The sequence below is a fragment of the Lipotes vexillifer genome, unplaced genomic scaffold (assembly GCF_000442215.2).
Source record: "Lipotes vexillifer unplaced genomic scaffold, Lipotes_vexillifer_v1.1 scaffold677, whole genome shotgun sequence".
NCBI classification, from domain to species: Eukaryota; Metazoa; Chordata; class Mammalia; order Artiodactyla; family Lipotidae; genus Lipotes; species Lipotes vexillifer.
The window spans coordinates 683,453-704,650 of record NW_006795070.1 but is presented as its reverse complement, the minus strand read 5'-3'; the positions used below and the strand labels follow the sequence as shown (position 1 = coordinate 704,650).

Sequence of the window (21,198 nt, the reverse complement as noted above, 5' to 3'; positions counted from 1 at the left end):
AGGATGGACTGTAATTTATGCCACAAACAAAACACTACGGTTGTAATTCCAAATGGAGAGAAGATCAAGGATGTCTCGGAGAAGCTCAGTGTCTGGCAGCAAATACGGCATTGAAACCGGAGGCGGTGTTCTATTTATATAGGTACATGTATTTTACAAATTGGTGATGGATGGATGGACTTCTGAGAAACAATTTGTTCCAGGTCTAATTCAAATGACGGTTGTCATTTCTGTAAGCCCCACAGTTTCAGCAATCTGTACACCAAGCAACGCTGCAGATATTTTTTTTTTCTTTAATTTCAGAGGGCGAAGACGAAGTAAAAAAAGTGCAGTTCTTCAATTAAAGTGCATGGATGAGGTAAACTAATTTCAAGAGTTTTGAGTTTATTCAATACTGGCTCAGACTGGAACCATTCTGCCGTGTATCTGCTGCATTTGGGTTCTCATTGCCTGGACACTGCTCAAGATCTTATTCTGGTGTGTGATAGCTGTGATGCCAATTCTGGCCAGGTCACTGTAAGTAGGGCGAGAAGAAAAGTGGGAGAGGAAAATGTGATGAGGGCTGAGAATCTCTTTTCTGGGCTTCATGCAGACATGCATTTGAATCAGCCACAGTTAATACAGCACAACAAGGCAGGTGTATTAAAATGTTTAATTAAGCAATTGAATGCAACAATGTAGGTGCTTTATAGAGGCTGTGCAAAATTACATTCAGTCAATCAAAATGAAAGGCATTCCAGTTTTCTTTTCTTTTAAAAAATGAGTAGGATGCTTATGCAGCTCAAAGCAAAAGAAGCAAAATACTATGAAATCTAGATTTACCCTTTTGTGTTACATCGCTGAGTACTTACTCCTGGTTCATGTGCACTACAGCCTCTAGTGTGGTATAACCAGCAGCAGTGAAGTTATCCTTATACCGGTCCATTTTAATGGCCTGGAGCCAATCGCCCACCGATACCACGGTGGAGAATTCAGGGGAGCTTGGATCCAACAAGGCAGTGTTAGGTCTGGAAATGAAACGAGAAAGTGTAGACAGACAAGAATTATTAGAGAGACGGCCTGACTCAGAAGTCAGATGGTCTAAGACAGGTGAGGGGAACCGGAGCACCAAGAACGGGCTTTAGATGGAATCACCGTCAAATGTCATCATGTGATTTTTCGCCCCTAATTTCATAAAGCTGCAAGAGCATGTCTCAATCACCCTATTTGTTCTTAACTTCATTTCCCACATTTGTTTTATGTGGACCTCTTAATGCATTAAGGATCAGAGCAGGTCTTTTAACATCCTAGTCTGGGGTAAAGATTGGGGGAGCCCTTGTGGCTAAAACCAGCTCAGTCTTTGAAGGAAGGGTCCAGTCCCTGCCAGCACTGAATATCACAGACCTTAGTTCAGCAACTATGGAAACCCTAGTGGAGGATGAGTAAGGAAAACTGTGAGCTTGCAACCTGCCAGACTTGATGGAAGCAGAGAAAACAGCGAGAGTTCAAGTCCGGCATGCTTCCAGCCAGGTTTGCAGGCAGGCTCAGTGCATTCAAACAAACTTGGGACAGCAGGGAGTTAATCCTCTCTTTAATCAATGCAGCCTGACCAGCACATGTGCCAAGACTGGCAGGAAGAATGGCCACTTTGATCACTGTTTGGATTGTGGAATGTGCTTCTCGTTTTTCCTTGCTGGGGCTCCTAAAAGAATCATTTCAACAAATTCCAAGCACTTCTTATTAACTTATTTATTAGTTGATGCATTTCTCAGGCCAGGTGTTTTACATTAGATCACTGTCAAGAGGGACTAGCGTTCAAGGCAAAGATTCTGTCATCCCTCACGATATTGATACACAATAAATAATGTATTTATGGAAAGTATTTATTAAGAGAATTAGAGTCATCTTCATCTCAAACTACATAATAATCATAAGGTAGACATTAACAGGGTATTATACCACCTTTATTATAATTACCTGTATAGCAACCTTGCTACTTGTTAAGTTCTATTTTCTTGAACTCCCTTTCCCTAGAAATTATAGAATGTGGTTGATCTTAACATTTTGACCCGATTTTCACCCTGAGAAGATGCTGCTTGAATACGAACATTTAAATCAGAATTATATCATCACTACTGAATTTTCAACCAAAAAAATCCTTTTCTTGTAAAAACAAAATTAAGTCCCTCTAGTGGCTTAACTTTCTACACAGTAGAATTAATCCAATCCATTTTTCATTCTAATTGTTACCTAAATTATCTTGATTTGCATTACTTCTTTTTTTATATCGATATGTTAACAAAGACTTGCTTTGTCAATCAGTTTTGTGTCCAAATATTAGCTTGTCTTTGTGACCTTTGTTTTTTTGTCCATTATTTCAATTAAATCCAATTTTCTGAGTAAAATTCTGCAGATTTTTATGGTAAGAATCATCAAGATTTCATTCTTTTCCCAATTTTGAGCCAATAACAAACACTGCCACATAGAATTTTAGACATTAGTGTTGAATGTTTACCAGGAATATTAATGAACAAAAACCAAAAGTTTGCATTTACTTCTAACTTTAAGCCAAAGCATTGAAAGGGCCACATGGAGGCTCTAGGTACCTGACAAGGTCAAAATGACCTTAGAATGAAAATACCTTACTCAGTATGAATGAACTCTAAGGGTCATTCTCAAGCTTGTTCTGGAAGTCTTTGTACTCTTTGTGGAACACTGTGACATTTGCCTAATTTTGTGCTGAATCACATACCATGTTATACTACCTTCCATTATCAGCAAGCAGTAAGAAGCATCAAAGCTCTTAAGTACCATCAATGAGAAAAATCTAGAAGTGAGAAAAGTATGCCCAATTGGTTCTGTACTTTGGTGCAAATCACACATTCTACAACGTTAGCAACGAAAGAGTTTATACCAGCAGGAGAAGCCCCAAGTACCAAAGAACCTTCAGACAAAATAAGGTGGCATCTGTAGCTGGAGATAAAAAGCTGGAGGAGTTTTGGAATAAAAGAAACAACTAGCTACACCTGGAAGAGAGGCCTTAGTGCCATCTATTTTCACCCCAAAAATAGACCCGAAATGATGGGGATTTTATTTTAGGTCACATAGCTACCAGTGGCAGAAGGAAGATGTGAATTCAGCCCAGTGTTATTTCAGGAGAGCATGGTCATTAACTCTTTGTATGGTGGCTAGTGGTACAGGATCTGAAAGCCTAAGAGAACACAGGATATCTCTGCTGTTCACTCCCAATTCTTTTCCTCATATGGAAATGGTAAGCGTATTCCCTCTCCAATCTGTAGGCTAAGTTTTCAAGAAAAAGACTGGAGGAGGGCATCCTAGTGCTGGCCAAGACTGGAAGGGCTTGGATACTACGGGGAAAATGTCTTCCTACCTTTAACTCAGGGTCTTGATGAAAGAGAAGACTTTGAGAAGCACAGATCTGGAGATGAGTAGGGCCTGAATCACCTAATCTTATTATGCCTGTCTTCTTAAACCATTTAACTCCTAACAGTGGTCAATGGGACTGGTATCTAGGTATCCTGGATCTTATACCAGTAAAGCCCAATTTCCAGGTAGAAAAGTTCCTACTGAATTAATTATAAGACCTGCGGTATCTTTATCTTCTTTCTGGACTGAAATGCTTCTTTTTGCTCTTTTCAATGAAGTAACTACCTATTTTACAGGTGGTTCAATCATTTTAGTTTGTAAAACTCTTCTCAAATATTCATCTGCATGCTTTGTAACTTGATCAGTTTTTATCTTGGTCCTGTTTCCTTCCCCTCTTGAAAGACTCAGCAAAGAGCAACTTTAAGAACTGAAACCCAGGAATCCCTTGCTACAATTCACACTTTATTAAGTCGACTTAAAGATGTCTTCGAATTCTTATTTTTTGCTAACTCCATGTTCCTTCCCCTTTCAAAATATAGCATCTAGTAACCTGGCCATCTTCCAAAAGTACATTTCATCCATCTTCCTAAGTTTTCAGGTCCAGCCTCACAAAATAAGCACTTGAGCTATTCCTTTGTTGTTGTTGTTTTTGTTTGTTTGTTTGTTTTTGGTTTTTTTTTTGCGGTACGCGGGCCTCTCACTGCTGTGGCCTCTCCCGTTGCGGAGCACAGGCTCCGGACACGCAGGCTCAGCGGCCACAGCCCACTGGTCCAGCTGTTCCGCGGCATGTGGGATCCTCCCGGACCGGGGCACGAACCCACGTCCCCTGCATCGGCAGGCGGACTCTCAACCACTGCGCCACCAGGGAAGCCCCTTTGTTGTTGTTTTAAATTTGTTTTTCTGACTTCTGTTTGAGGCCTGACAAGTACTAGGGTCTTCAAAATGGTGAAAAGAGCTACCATAAATACTCAAGGAGGAAAAAGCCACCCAGGCTGCAGACAGCTGTGAAGTGGCCTCTGACTAGAAGGCGGGAATTGAAGTGAGTCACCACTTGCCTTCCATCTCTGATGTATTCTTTCATACATCAGTATTAAGTAAGCACGGCTGACCTGGAGCTCTCGGTCCCCATCCTCTTCAAGCTGTTGGGATTGCGGATGAGTTTGTCCAACATGTTGACAATCTGCCCAAATTTAGGCCTGTCGCTTCTCTCCTTCTGCCAACAGTCTAGCATCAGCTGGTGGAGTGCAATGGGGCAGTCCATTGGAGGGGGCAGCCGATAGCCTTCCTCGATGGCCTTAATCACCTAGCAAAAAAACAAAACAAAACCAAAAACCCAGAATGGTATGTTAAGCTGCCAGGCAAGCTGTTGTTAGAGGTTCACCCTCCTGCTCAGCAAGTTTCCTGTCCATTAAGCTGCCAGCAAGCTTGAGTATGGGAACGGCTCCAATTCTTTCACAGAAGCCAGAGCTGGAAGGGAAGCCAGCTGTTGCTATGAGGGGTTCTCAAATGGTAGACAATGCCCATCTGAAGAAGCATCAATGTTCCAAAGTGGTTAGAACCTAATCAGATCAACCACATGGTGTTGGCCTGGCCTCCAGAGACCACAGGGCGATGACCCTCTCATTCTTCTGTCAGCTAAACACTCTTAGCAAAAGAGACTCTAGCTTAGTGTTAAAGGCATTCCTTAGGAAGCATTAATAGTTGCCTACAAAACACAAGTCCCTTTGCATCACTTTAAGCCTCTGTACTCTTACTCAGACAGCTGGTGGGTCAATACCAGAGCCCAACTTCCAGACCTTCCAATCCAGAAGACACTGCCTCTCTCAGAAATAGCACATTCCTCAAGCCCTCCAGATGCGCAGCCATTTTTAGCTTTGTAAGACCAAAATACACCAGTTTACCAATTCTGTATCTCTTTCTTGGTCTCAGTTGGCTGTCAACTGACCCTGTTAAAGGTGCTCAAAATTAGATTTAAAATTTTAAAAATAATTAATAAAAACCTTCCTTGGGGCATTTATATTTTAAAGAGGACCCTTACACATCTAAGGAAAGAAGTGATCATGGTAGGTGATAATTGCCTCCTGCCCAGAGTGGGGCCTCCTGCCTAATAAGCCATAAATCATTCCACAGGCTTTCTTCTAATCCTAATTTTTCTAATCTATCTTCACAGGTATTACAGCATTTCTTATTGGCTTTTCTCTAAATCCCCCTTCTTCAGGGTGTGAATTCCAATAACACAATATGATATGACTCATGCCAAATTTAAAAAGGGGAATTACTTCTTAATTTCTTGGCTACTCATAAGATGGGTTTACGGGTATCCTATGAGATTCTGGAGGTGATTTTCTTTGGGGATTTTTAAAAGTTTTAATTGTTTTAAATCAGTCCTTTTTCTCCCCCTACTAAAATGACAGCTCCTAGTGAGACCACCACTGGCTGCAGCCATCTCAGTGATCATGACAGAGTCCCCCTGAGGCGGGTCTATTACTGCTCAATGACTGCCCTTCAAGAGAAAATAATCAATTCAGTTGGGTCCAGTTTATATGTTCCAGTATAACTGTGGTTCTTTTAACCAGGATACTGTTCCAGTTTAACAATCATCTTGTGACTTATTAAGCCCTCTGAACCCTTTTCTCCCATGCATTTTTTGCCAGCCTCCTACTGTATTAGTATTAATTTACTTCTCCTTCTAAAGTAGACTTCTGTATGCTATGTAACTGAACGTGATTCTATTTATTTCTGGCAATGACATTAGGTCAGTTTGATCCTCTGACTTTCTTTTCTCTTTCCAGGTGCATGGTGTTGACTCTGGACTTGATGAAAATATTTTACATTGAATTGATGAGAATGCAAGCAACACTGGGCTGATGCCGGGTTAACACAATTTGTTACAAACCCTCAGACCTCTTAGTATTCTTTCATTAGCTCCCGATCCACTGCCAGCTTGGAAGATGGCTTGTGGGTTAACAAAGTGTATTTTCTCAGTTTACTGCTGAATGTTTTGCGGGGGAAGGCCGAGGATTAAAACAAACAAAAAACTTGATAAATTTGACATCTTCTTAACAGTTACTTTGACTCCATTCACCATATGCCAAATGAATTCTACCCCTGAAAGTAATTCTCCAGTTACATTTCCTGTAGATTCCTGTTCTATACAGACTCCAACGCAGAGACAAATACACGTGAATGATAGATCAATATTATTTGTGGGAGAGAATTGGCTTCAGATACTTTTTCATGGATAAAGGCAGACAACTGAAAGTTTAAACCAACAAAATTATTTTAATATAATATAGAAGCTGTCAAAGCTATAGGTCTGGAAATATTTAGGGCGGGAAAACTGACAACATCTTTAGATATTCTGCTCTTATGAGCATTTGGCCACCACTCTCAACTGAAATAAAGAAAAGCTTAAATATCCAATAATTGAATAAGTAAATACAGGCACTACTCCTTCTTCTAGGTTGTTGGTCTTTGTTCCTCTGAATGTCTCTAACTCAAAACCAAATGTTACTATACAAGAAAGGTACTTGATGGTGTCTGCAGAATCACATCAAACAATAGATTACACACTGTTCACTCCCATAGTCTGTCTCCAGCCTGTAATTATCTATCAGTTATGCTAGCTGCAGTCTTTCTTACTATTTGCTATGAACCTTCCTTTATAATTTATAGATACTACAGTGTCAATACTACCGTTCCTCTTATTCTGGTTATTGCTCTAAACATTCTTCTACTGATAAGGCAACATCCTATTTCTTGAGTGCACTTGGTTTTTCACTTAACTGTCAAGGTTTTGCAACATCCTGTTGTTTCAGGACAAGGCAGATGATCAGGTAACACTCCACATCAGAGAAAATTTTTTAAAAAAAACTTTTTTTAAAATACAATTTTTATTGATAAATTGAATACCACACATTCGTAAACACACTCTATGATAATGTTTTACCTCTCATATAAAAATATTAGGGAAGTTCAAGAAATGGCCATTTCACGTTGTTCTGATTTCCAACCCTTCTAGAACTAACTAACACCTTCCCAGAATTAGCTAATAAGTGTTCTAGGAAGATCCCCCCACCCCGGTCTAGGTTTGTTTTTTTCCTTTCTCACTGGAGATGTTTGCAATTAAATTCTATTACTCTGGAATCTTATTAGTGTCATTATTGAATGCTTTTCTAAAATTGGAGGCATTGTGGATACTCCCTTACAAAGTAGTCCAGATGGTACATTTAAAGGGATGTGTATAATTTACAAAGGGTCATTTAGTGAAGCTTTATTTTAGAGTCCTCAAGGGGCAAGCTCTAATTACAACTTTGCCAGCTTTAAAATATTCACTAATTTTCTTCCAATAAACCTTTCACGTCAGTTTCATCTCATGTGAAATTTGTGTTTTTGAGATATCCTTGCATTTTCTTAAAATTCAAGGTTTAATTTTATTTCAGTTACGGCTTTGAAAGTTAACAAAGTAAAAGTACTGTTCCACATCACTAATCGATCAAGCTATGCATCTATCTATCTATCTATCTCCCATATTACACCATTAAGGCTTTGTAATTTTGGTCCTGGAAATCCAGGATCATAAGTTTTAGCTAGATTACTAGACACATCTGTATTAAGAATTTCAAGTTTAATGTATCATTTCAAGCTCAACACTTACTCCATCATACATTAATGCAAAGACATATATTTCAGAACATACTCACATCTTGATTGGACATGTCCCAATAGGGTCTCTCTCCATACGACATCACTTCCCACATGACGATCCCGTAGCTCCATACATCACTTGCTGATGTGAATTTACGATAGGCAATTGCTTCTGGTGCAGTCCACCGGATAGGAATCTTGCCACCCTGTGAACATCCAAGCTCTAGGTTATCCCCCAAGTACACTGATGTGCCATTTTAGTTTCTGAATGTTGTTACTGTTTGCTAAGCAGGGCAACAGCATTCCTGAGATAGCTTTCCAAACAATAACAGGATATTTGGTTATTCTAACTAAAATCTTCCAGGTTGAGACAGTTCTCATATGTTTTCTTTAGTCACAGGGAAGTAAGCAACTAGTATGTTTAATTATTTTTTTAAAAGCCTACCTATTATCTGAGCTCTACTTAAGGCAATACTGCAGAAGAAAGGACATTTTAGGTTTTACAAAATACACATGTTATCCGTGGTATATATCAATGGAAGTGCAGCTGTCAGTAATTTTGACTTCTTGTTAGATTCTCTCACCCAGCAGCACAAAGGCAATACTTAATACTGCTTTGGAAATCATGACCTAAAAAAGTTAAATATGAACATTTCTATCCATCCCACTGTCATCCAACTCCTATAGAGCACGAGAAACATGACCAACGTGGCTAGAAGATAATATGCTAAACAGGCTCTTAGAGGAAGTCAAATAATACCGGATGCTAGAGCCATTATTAATTTTAATGGCAGGAGGGCCAGATTTTGATTATTATTTACTTTTCTAAAAAAAACACTGCAAAAATGGTAAAGCAACTGAATATTACCCAAGAAAAGTTTAAAGGTCTCAAATGTCTCTTGTTTGATTATGCTTATGTGCAAGGTATTTTTTTTTTTTTTAACATCTTTATTGGGGTATAATTGCTTTACAATGGTGTGTTAGTTTCTGCTTTATAACAGAGTGAGTCAGTTATACATATATATATGTTCCCATCTCTTCCCCCTCTTTGTCTCCCTCCCTCCCACCCTCCCTATCCCACCCCTATAGGTGTTTTTTTTAACATCTTTATTGGGGTATAATTGCTTTACAATGGTGTGTTAGTTTCTGCTTTATAACAGAGTGAGTCAGTTATACATATATATATGTTCCCATATCTCTTCCCTCTTTGTCTCCCTCCCTCCCACCCTCCCTATCCCACCCCAATGTGCAAGGTATTTTTAATGGAGTTTCAAATTTCTTAGGGTTCCATCTGGGGAAATTAATTCAACTTCAATTCAGCCCCTTAAGGTGTTCAAGAGGACATCATTTAAAAGTTTGCTTTATTAGAGCTACTAAACAGGGCAGTAAATTGTACTGCAAATTGCAGTGATTCACTGCAGTTCACTCTGAAAATACACTGTATTACATTTATGCTTGTTCCACACACAGCAAGACACTTGTGCCGTCTTCTGCTTTCCTTAAATATTTTGGCTATATAAATGTATCATTCTAGAAGCTTCCTTTTACTTTCCTTTCTCCAACTGCTGGGGAAAAATAAAAAGTCTTTAGCATGGACAAGGATGTATTCTTTGCTGAATGAATGGACTTTGACTTCAGAGGAGGGTATGTGTAAGAATCAAAACGACAGCCAAAGAAACTGAACACTGACAGAAAACACACACACACACCCAACAAACTACACCAAAAAACCCCAATGCTTACCATTGTAGATGCAAAATTGTGAGCATTAAAAGAAGAAACTGGCTGGTCTGCTTCACGTTGATTTTAACAGTGTCAGCCCTAATGGCCAATAACTTTTATGATTCTGTGTTTATTCCATTAGTATCTTATATTCAGATTGTCCGGCTAAGATAGCATAGCCATTAACTGTATACTGATAACTCTTAACTGTGCCTTAATCCTGGCTTATCTACCAGTAGTAAAACGCAGGCCATTAGATACTGGGAAACCTTGGGTAGTGTAAATGTTTTATAAATCCTGTGTATACATTCTCAGGTTCGGTAGGCAGCCGACTAGAAATATTGTTCTGTCCTGTTTAAAATAAGATTTTTTAAAAATAATAAAAAAGAACCAAGTAGAAAATCTAAAACAAACAAAGAAAGGAAGGAAGGAAGGTAGATTAAGTGTGAAAAAAATACAATAATAAGTGACGCTCTAACTTGTGGCTTTGTAAAGTGGTCACACATCTAGAGGCTGTTTCAAAATCCCTCTTGGAAACATGGTTTAAAAATGGATGCATGGCTATGAAGGGGCTCTGAAGGATGAGGAAACTTGTAAAAATCACAAAGGGTTTAAAACATCAAAGTGAGAGGAACAGTTTCATCAGAGTCAAAGCCCAGAGGTCACAAATCTTTCTTACCCTGGTGGTATAAGCTGCTTCTGGATCATCCTCTAGCACTCGGGACATGCCAAAATCAGACACTTTGCAGACCAAGTTGCTGTTGACCAGAATGTTCCGTGCAGCCAGATCTCGATGCACGTAGCTCATATCAGATAAATACTTCATCCCGGACCCAATGCCACGAAGCATGCCCACCAGCTGAATGACCGTAAATCTGCCATCATTCTTCTGCAGGGGAAAGAAATAAGGTACAATCTCATTAGCATTAGGCCAAATTAATTTTCACCAGGCATTTATTACTTGGATCTTTTTTGATATCTGTATCCGGTGTGCAGTGAAACTCAGTATGATTTCCGGGCCTTTTTTTTTTGGCGGTATGCGGGCCTCTCACTGTTGTGGCCTCTCCCATTGCAGAGCACAGGCTCCGGACGCGCGGCCATGGCTCACGGGCCCAGCCGCTCCACGGCATGTGGGATCTTCCCAGACCGGGGCACGAACCCGTGTCCCCTGCATCGGCAGGCGGACTCTCAACCACTGCACCACCAGGGAAGCCCTTCCGGGCCTTTTTGACCAAAGTCACTAATTCATGAGTAGAGTATATCCTAGGAGCTGGGTTTGCTTCCTGTAATAGATGGAAATTATCCAACTGTAATGAATCTATGGCTCAAACAGCCCCACGATACAAGAATAAATCAAATACTACCCTCCTCGTACGTGGATTATTGAAGAGCCTTTAAAAATCACATCATTCTCTATTTCTCCTCTTCTTCCTTTGCCTCATTAGAAAAAAGTCCATGAATACAACCAAACAGAACAAATACTAGAAGTCTGTTAGAGTTTTCTAAATACCGACATTCTTGGGTTTAATATAAAGTAGTCACATACCCTGAGGAATGCATCCAAGGAGCCATTCTCCATGTACTCTGTTATGATCATTACTGGTTTACCTAGAGTTTCCAGAAAGAAAAACACAAAACCCTTGATGAGCACTGCAGTTAATGAGATAAAAATGGGCTGTGCGCAATTTTCCTGCCAGGACACCTGTCTTGTGTGATCTAATTTAATTAAAACAAGCCAAGCTTATGCCTCAGCTGTGTGGAGCTAGGAATGAAATATTAAAAGGACGAGTAGGTTTAAATTCCATCTGGAAGGTTAACCCTTTGGGTGGCTTGTTGACAAGGTCTTTAATAAAGTGGCCTCTGGTATCCAGGGAGCACGTGGATGGGTATTTGCTCTCTCAAGCAAATGGAGAAGATAAATGACCCGTTTAAAGGAGAAAAAAATCTTTAAGATAATTAATTAATTCTGTCCCCAGAAGAGCCACTTGTACAATGCTAAAGGAATCAATGAACAGAGAAAGTTTTTTTTTTTGTTACCTATTTAGAGGAAGCCAAGCTTCTGGGAGCTATGTTGGATACGTCATTACCCAGACTCATCTTAAAGCTCAAGCATGTACCATCTTAGCTCTTCCCCCTGCCTCACTCAGCTCAGGGGCTATATCCTTTCTTTTCCCTTTTCCTATCTATAAATAAACTCAGTCTATTTGTTTCCTTAAGCTGCCAACCTCAGCAGCAGCAACAACAAAATCACAGAAAAGGGTCAATAAGTGATTTCATCCTAGGCAGCAATTTTAATTCAGGACTAGAACCTTTGTGTGCCCTTCTCCCTTTTGTAAGCAAAGAGATCAGAATGATTTTAAGGTTTGAGAGAAGTGGGAAACACTTTCATTTCACTTTGGTTTTCTTTCTGAGCACCTTAGGAAATAAGGATCATTCTTTGGTTTCTTAATCCCTGGCAATGCACTCAAGGTCTGAAATTCCTTCTTTCTAAAGGGTATTTGTGGCAGTGGGGTGTAAATCTTCGATATTTTACTAAGGCAAGGGGTAAAGCCAAGAGAACAGAAGAGTTCCTGTGAGGAAAATAAAATGTTAGTTTGAAAAATCAAAAACATTCATTGCTGTCCTTGTGGACTGTTTGGACTTAGACATCCAGTCAGGGGAAAATGGGCTGGGCTGTGCCACTGCCAGAAAGCCCCCAGAATTATTCTAAACGAGTACATTTCCCACCCAGAGCCCCTATCAGGTGAGACTCTGTACTGGTGTGGGGAAAGGAGAAATATCTTCATTTCAGAGGCAAAATTTTAGAAGAGCACACGTTTTTAATTTCAATGAAGTCCCATTTATCAATTTGTTTCTTCGATTGAACATTTGGTACCGTGCCTAAGAAATCTTTCCGAGGCAAAAATGTTGGATTAGGAAACACCACCACGAACATTTAATTTTCAAGTGATGAATGAAAGCAGGCAGAAAAAGCAGGAATCTCGGTGTAGAACAAAGGATGAGTCAAAACCACTTCTAATCTCTTTCCCCTTGGCTGGAGGGAGTGGTCCCCATACACCTTTCCATCCTCCGTCAATATTATTAGGAAGCCTTTAGTCCTCAGACTCATTTACCCTCTGTATCTGTGACCACATAGAACAAATGCATCTAAATGAGTTTTAATTAACCTGCCTCAATCAAATGATACTTTGTCAACTCATGAGAAGGGCTGACTCCCCTGATGGTGCATTAACACCTACTTCCATTTCACCAGATCCCTCTGGAAATGTGGGGAAGCAAGGAGAGGATCCGCAGGGGCGAGAATTATAGTCTCCCTGTCCATTTACAAAGTTACTCAAGGAAGTCCAGTCACGAATTCACACTCTCCAACTCTTTCACCCTCACACCTCCCTAGTCTGACTGTCGGCACTATCTTCACAATTATTCTCCATTTTTTTGTTTATGAAAAGTATCCATTTGTCAGAATCTTTATGAGCTCTACAAGAGAAATAAAGATGAATGTCTCCATAAGCACAGAGGGGCATATGAAATGGGTCCAGGCTGGGCTCCAGGGTAGAGACAGACCCCTTCCCAGAACAGGCAGGGAGGCAATGGGGAGGGGAGAGATGGGGGGAAGGGGATGGCTCCTCTGGTGGAAATTTTAAACCATTTTAATTCAGTGACAAGTGCATTATGCAAATGCATCCAGTCGTTTGTAACAGTTACAGCTGTAATAGCCACGGGTTTTAGAGGTCACAAAGATCCCGTTTCTTCCCTCTTCTGCAGAGGTGCTACAAAAATCACTGTCTGCCCCAGGAAAAACACCCCAAGCTGAACAGAGCCTCCTTTTGAGAAAATGGACATGCAGAAGTATTTAAAGGGAATGTTATCTTTTAATTAAAGTAGTGAAGGGCTCTGGGCAGCTCCACAGGCCACAGGAAAAATATCCTGTCTGTAAAACTCATCATAAAAAGCAAATAGAGCTATTCTATGCTAATTACAGACTTCACCTTAGGTGAAAAATTATATACCCTTAGCACCAAGGTTCCTTTTTTGAAGGATTCCAAAGATGGGGAAAGATGTACTTTTTAAGACATAATAATGCCAGTTAACACTTAGTTGGTTTTTTTTTTTTAATTTGCTAAATAAGCATTATGCCAAACACGCTAAATATTCCATTCCATTTTTATCTCTATTTTACAGATGAGGAAACTGAGAACTTGAGCAACTAGTCAAGGCCTCATAATTTACTAGCAGTAGATGATGTGTAAATCTTTGGTCACTAGGCCAAAGGTGCTCAAAGTGTGGTTCCAGGGACTATAGCTTGATTGACCTTGAGCTCTTCAGAAATGTGAACTCATGGGCTCCCACTCACTAAATCAAACCTCTGAAGATGAGGCCCAGGAAAGTGTTTTCATGAGTTTTCCAGAATTCTGATGAATGTTTAAGTTTGAGGACCTCTAAATTAGTGTATATCTGCTCTCACTTTTTAGTAATTTCCAAATTTTCCCTGCCTAAAGATTGTGTACCCTTGTGTCTTACTGCCCCCTTTGCCCCAGACCTAACATCCAACATTTACACCTCCATTTCACCCACTGCGGCAGCCACTCTGCACCGGTTGATGGAGGACACTTTTCCCAGGCCCCTGGTATCAAATTAAATGGCACTTTGGCCGTCCTGGAGACATAGCCCCAGGCTTACAAGATCCTTGACTTGTAGTAACTGTAATAGGTACTAAGGCTTCTGGAACAGAGCCACCTTCAATAGTAACCATTTCAGCTGCCCTGTCCATGTGGTGCTTTACAAGTTGGTCTTAGCCAGTCTTACAGGTGTATTCAGGGTCTGCTTCGCAAAATGCATCTTTTGAGCTGTGTCGTATTTTAACTGAAGCGTGGTTCACGGGCTGAGAGAATGCTAATGGACTAAAAAAGGAAGGTGCAACCAGGTGTTACTGGAAATAGGTGCTGAACTGCAACTGCAGCTGCCATAAATCAGGCAGAGCAGACAAGCAAATCCCCCAATATAACAGATTACCAAGGTGCACTCCCTGCATCTGGAACCGAAGCTTCGAACATAAGGTGTAGTGAGGTTTTGTTGTGTTTTATATGAGAAGTACTTAAAATTTATTTTGCTTACCATCTGCTTGCGCCTGTCCTGTGACAATCAGTTTGGTCTAGCAAAGATTTGAAAGATGGCAAGGCATACCAAAAATCTGCAATATTAATTTCCCTAAAATCTCACACAAGCTGCCTTGGAAATAGGGTATCAGCCTACACCATACACCCATTTAGAAATGACTACAAGATTAATGACTTGTCCTGCACTGATTTCCTCCTATTAGCAATCAGTGGGTCTGCTCCATCTGTCATTTCTCTGGAAAGAAAATGTGTGTTTAATTTGCCAGTAACTTCTAACTTGGCTTTGTAAAGGGAGCGACGCACATACATTTGGTGACAACGCCTTCCAAGTGAATGATATTTGGGTGGTCAAACTGTCCCATGATGCTGGCCTCACTCAGGAAGTCCCTCCTCTGTTTGTCTGTATAACCAGCTTTCAATGTCTTGATAGCCACGTAGATTTCTCTTTTGCCAGGCACTTTGAGACGCCCACTGCACACTTCACCAAATTCACCTTTGGGAGAGAAAAAGAATTGACTCTGAACCAGAAACACGTTCAAGGAGAAGGAATAACAGCCAATAGCTAACACTTGTTGACCGCTTATTATACAGTAAGCACTGTGCTGGTGTTTTATATAGATCAAGGAAATTTCAGGTACACAGATATTTACATATACAGGCACATACAATACATTCTAATGCATTTATATAATCCACAAACATATATTTAATATCCACAAAGAAAATAGGCTTATAGACATAGACACTTACCAACTCCTATGACTTTTTCAATCTTAATGCAGGATGCGTCGATTTCTTTGGCAAATTCTCGAACTGCTTGGTTGGGATCTTCGTATGTAAAGGGATCCACGTAAGTTCTAACACCTGAGTAATAAACATGCAAAAGGTTGGCGGAACACTTCTCAGGGACCACTAATAAACTGAAGTTCTCTGGGTCTAAAAATATTCAGCACAGAAAAACTTTTCTTAGCATGAGAAAAATACTTAGCGTAGACATAAGAAAATGTTTAAATTCTTGCTCTGGGTTTCGTTAGTGGGTAAACAAGAATTGTTTGCTACTTAAGAGGCTGTAGCTCTACTGAGTTCCTGGAATGTCTTCACACTTCAGGGATGAAATTTTAAAAACAACCTATCCCATGGAAGAAAAGAGAGTCTCTATAAGGAAATCTGGAATGTGTTATCTAAATATTGCTGTCCCAAATGCTGGAGAGGGTGTGGAGAAAAGGGAACCCTCTTGCACTGTTGGTGGGAACGTAAATTGATAAAGCCACTGTGGAGAACAGTATGGAGGTTCCTTAAAAAACTAAAAATAGAATTACCATATGACCCAGCAATCCCACTACTGAGCATATACCCTGAGAAGACCATAATTCAAAAAGACACATGCACCCCAGTGTTCATTGCAGCACTATTTACAATAACCAGGTCATGGAAGCAACCTAAATGTCCATCGACAGACGAATGGATAAAGAAGATGTGGTACATATATACAATGGAATATTACTCAGCCATAAAAAGGAACGAAATTGGGTCATTTGTAGAGACGTGGATGAAGCTAGAGACTGTCATACAGAGTGAAGTAAGTCAGAAAGAGAAAAACAAATATCACATATTTACGCATATAGGTGGAACCTAGAAAAATGGTACAGATGAACTGGTTTGCAGGGCAGAAATTGAGACACGGTTGTAGAGAACAAACACATGGACACCAAGGGGGGGAAAGCGGTGGGGGTGGTGGTGGTGGTGGTGGTGGTGGTGGTGGTGGTGGTGGGAAGAATTGGGAGATTGGGATTGACATGTATACACTAATATGTATAAAATGGATGACTAATAAGAACTTGCTGTATAAAAAAATAAATAAAATAAAATTCAAAAATTCAAAAAAAACAAAAACAAAAAACTAAACACAATTAAAAAATAAATAAATAAATATTGTTGTCCCAATCAGTTGTTCACATCCTACCCACCATCTCCAGCTTTCTTCCCTTAGGGAAGATGATAGAAACTTTCTCAAATGACCTGTTACAAGATATCATCTTTTGCCTCATATTTGGACCAACAATTGACAACAATTACAAACTAAGATTAAACCTAGGTTAAGTGGATGAGAGGGATAGTATCTGCTATTTGATTTGAAAATACAAACTCTGTATTGGAGTTGCACTTTTATTCTGTTTTGGAAAGAAAGTGCTGTAAGAAAAGACATTGAATTTCACCTGGAAGCTTCGGTGAATCAATGGTTTAAATACTAAGAAGGGTAATTTGGCCACACCCCATAGTCACTGGTAAACTGAATTCGGAATGTGAGCTCTGGGGCAGCCAGAGATGTCCGGGACAAGATGCATTAGAGATTACTGGGAACTTTCCACTGGCATTCACACCCTGCCTCTCCCTGCTCGAGCTCCTGGGGCTTTGGGGCGCTGAGAGGTGTAGGATACCGGTTGGCCCAAACCCTTTGATTTTCCAAGACTGTCAGTTTTGTCCTCATCTCAAAAAAATGCATCATTTTTGTTTTTAAAAATATACACCACATGCAAATGAGAAAGTGTGGTTTTAGAAAGGAAACAAGATGAACAAATGGAAAATTATCAGACACTCCATGACCCTTCATCACTTCACATGCTCTAGCCAAGAAAACCTTTCTCAGGATTATTCTTCCAGCCCTTCTACCTCCCTGTGCTAATAAGGTAGATATTAACCACCCGGTGTTATTTAGATATAAATCAGTTAAAATTAAATAAAATTTAAAATTCACTTCCTCATTCACACTACTTTTCAAGTATTCAGTGGTGCTTGTGGCCCCTTGGCTAATGCATTAGATGGTGCAGATAAAAACCACTGCCATCACCTCGGAAAGTTCTCATGGACAGAACTCCTGGAGAGACACCAACCACTGTCCATTGCAGAGTTTTCTATCTTGCTCAAGTCATTCAGAGCCGATTCTTTAAATTTAGTCTTTGACTCCACTTGGAATATCAAAATAATGAAAATCCACTAAAGAAATACTGATAGTCCTGAATTCCACAGCACATATTCTGTGGTATGTTCAATTTCTTATTCTATTGAAAATGTTTACCTTATAATAAGAGAAAAACTGTGACCTTCTAAATCTTGCCACCCAGCTACAAAAATGAGCCAGCTAGGCCAATACTTTTTCAGGTTGGAGGATAAAATAAGGAAAAAGTAGCATCAAAGGAAATTACCCAACCTCCATCTTGAATTTCACTTAAAAAAAAATACCAATCACCTATTTCAGTTTGAAACCCTTAAGTACATTATTTGGATAATTTCATGAAAGGAATATAATATTAATAGCCATGTGAATATTATTTAGACATTTCTAAACTGAAAACACAAGACATGCTCTAAAAATAAAATTATTTTTAATCCAGTTTTCTGTACCTTGGTTCAAATGTTTCTCTTCGTCTGCTTCTTGTTTCGCTTTACTGTATTTACTCCGTCTATTAAAAGATAAAAAACAATATTTTCAAAATCTGTAAACCACAAGTTCTTTACTACCATAATATAAGTCAGGCAGATATGTAATGCACATTTCACAGATGAGAAAACTAAGGTTTATGGGAGTTGAAATAACAGGGTAAGTAACTTGTCACCGCAGAGTCCGGAGTCTCTGCTCGTAACTACAGTATTAAACTGAGGTGATACAGCAAATATTTTATAATACAATTATAATTTTAAATCCCCAGGAGAAATTTATTGTATTGAATATAGATTAGAAGTTTACTGGCTAATTTCCCCACATACATATTCTGAATTAAAATAAGTTTCCCTAGGTGAATTCTGCATACATCAAAGGCAATCGTAGTCAGTATGTGATAAGTAAAAGTAAGCCCTGTTGCTTTCACCACAAAAAAACCCTCATTATCCTATTATATGATATTCTTAAAACAATAGTTTTGTGGTTATTGGCTTCAGCTGCTGCATACAAATTCCTAAATGATTAACGACAATTTAAAAGGTAAACATTTGCTTCGTACTGGATTACATTCCTTAAGAGTTTGTAGAAAACTTGCAGCAGTAAAAATAAGGATCCGGGACTTCCCTGGTGGCCCAGTGGTTAAGAATCTGCCTTCCAATGCAGGGGACTTGGGTTCGATCTCTGGTCAGGGAACTAAGATCCCACATGCTGGGGGGCAACTAAGCCTGTGCGCTCTAGAGCCCGCGTGCCGCAACTACTGACCCCCCACGTGCCACAACGAAGATCCCGCAATTAAGACCCCAAGCAACCAAATAAAAACAAAACAAAACAAAACAAAAAATAAGTTTCCATTTGTCGCCTAATTCTTTTCTCCAAAAAACAGTGTATGGTCCTACAGTTGGCCTTCTGCTCTCAGTGTCCCATAGGAGTGAGATCAGGCTTGGTTATAAAAAGTCTTGGGAAAAAGAAAGCTTGAATATATATAATTCTTGAATCAGCCATCTTGATACATTATACATAGACACATATATATGTGTCTATGTGTATGTATGTTAAATTAGAAAATCAACTCAGTCCATATTAGAACTCTGTAAAGTTGGAAGATGAGATCATATTAGTGAATAAAATATGTACATCTATGTTTCTGTCAAAAATGTCAAGTTTATATTGCACTTTATAATCATCTTGTAATTTTCTTAGAGCTTTAAAGATGAGGTCAGTCAAGACTCCTATATGTGAGGAAACAGGCTCTGTGGTGACAAGAGTCCCTGGCGGCCACAGGGGGTCGCAGCAGTGTGGTCCTGTCTGAATCTGATAACCTGAACCCCTGCACTTTGAACAAGTCAAGAAGGGCAGGATGGTCATGGAAAAGAGGGCCACGCAGTGCCACCAGAGAGCAGCCCAGTCACAGTCACGTGTCCCAGCCCTTCACCCACATTCCTCTCCTAATTGTCAGCAACGCAGGAACCAGCTCTGCAATCAGACCCTCAGAGCCTACAGATGTTCCTCTGTGTGTATAATTCCCTTGCAAATAATAATACTTGGCATTTTTACACTGCATTTAACTTTTCAAAGTGCTCTCATCACATATATTATCTCTTCCCCTAACTGTTTGCAAAGCAGGAACCAGCTCAGTAAACAGGGACCTCAGTTCACTTCAAAGTACGAGTCATTCAGTCCCAAATAATAGCTTGCATTTTTACTTTGTATTTAACTTTTAAAAGAGCCTTCCTGTATAACATTTCATGGCATCTTCTCAACAACCCTATGAAAGCAATCAGGCAGACAGACACATGTTCAGTCCCATTGTACAGATGAGAACATGGAGGCAGGAGGGCAAGTCATTTACCCACGACCCTCCTAGCAAATACAGGAGGAGTGTGTCTGCCCCATCTAGCTCACTACCTCACATGCCTCTCCCAGCATGGATGAAGTTATATGATGATAGCTGGTGAGAGTTAATTATAAGTCATAGTACATTTTATATCAGTAAATCCACTTAAATTGGATTCCACTTGCTCTCAAAATCTATTGCTTCATCAAAGAAGCTAAACAGGTTTAAACATACTGAAACCAAACATTTGTATGAAAGATGTAGTCCCCTCCAAAACTCCCCCTCCCCTCTCCTTTTAAAGGAAATATAAGAGTGTTAGGTCAGGGACTATGAAAATAGCATATTTTATGTCAGGGAAATGCGTGCCTAGGTCTCAAGGGTGTGATAGGGTCCTGCCAGCCCGGAATATTGTATCTTATCGGAGCTCCTAAAAGCATTATCTAAAATTACAAGTATATATTTTAAACCACTTTAGATCTCGAATACTGATTTGAATTTCTTTCCTTCAAAGAAGAAAAACATGCATCGAGCAGGGAAGCTTTTGTCCCAACTTTAAACTGTCAGAGAGTTCATCAAAAACCCTTGTAGAGGGCTTCCCTGGTGGCGCAGTGGTTGAGAGTCCGCCTGCCGATGCAGGGGACACGGCTTCGTGCCCCGGTCCGGGAAGATCCCACATGCCGCGGAGCGGCTGGGCCCGTGAGCCATGGCCGCTGAGCCTGCGCGTCCGGAGCCTGTGCTCCGCAACGGGAGAGGCCACAACAGTGAGAGGCCCGCGTACCACAAAAACAAACATACAAACAAACAAAAAACCCTTGTAGATATCAAAAGAAAGGAGCAGCCTCAAGCAGCCCAGGAGTGCCATTTTCCATCAACATATTCATGAAATCTGTGCAAAGCCAGAGGAAAGGTAAAATGGCAGGGATCATTACAAGGCTGACCTGCCCATCCCCTCCTCAGGCTTCCGAACATAGAAGGAGGAAGTAAAATAGAGGAGGTGTATTTTTTTTTTTAAATAAAACTCTATTTTTATTCCCTCCCCGCCAATGTTTTATGTTTTTTTTTTTTTTTTTTTT

The 21,198-nt window shown here is 39.9% G+C and overlaps 1 protein-coding gene across 3 annotated transcripts in view; it reads right to left on the bottom strand.

The window, feature by feature from the left end:
• Positions 1–281: 281 nt before the first annotated feature.
• The window catches only part of EPHA4 (EPH receptor A4), a 137,536-nt gene continuing 116,619 nt past the window's right edge, over positions 282–21,198 (bottom strand). The window contains exons 9-17 of one of the 3 annotated variants that reach the window (XM_007467407.1): positions 18,255–18,313; positions 15,603–15,716; positions 15,160–15,345; positions 11,282–11,343; positions 10,415–10,624; positions 8,070–8,219; positions 4,476–4,669; positions 823–1,007; positions 282–514 (exon numbers count right to left, since the gene is read on the bottom strand). In XM_007467407.1, the coding sequence (XP_007467469.1) occupies positions 848–1,007; positions 4,476–4,669; positions 8,070–8,219; positions 10,415–10,624; positions 11,282–11,343; positions 15,160–15,345; positions 15,603–15,716; positions 18,255–18,313 (1,135 nt within the window). In that variant the 3' untranslated portion in view covers positions 282–514; positions 823–847. The remainder of the gene's footprint in view (positions 515–822; positions 1,008–4,475; positions 4,670–8,069; positions 8,220–10,414; positions 10,625–11,281; positions 11,344–15,159; positions 15,346–15,602; positions 15,717–18,254; positions 18,314–21,198) is intronic. The other 2 variants (XM_007467406.1, XM_007467408.1) reach the window with 2 other exon arrangements.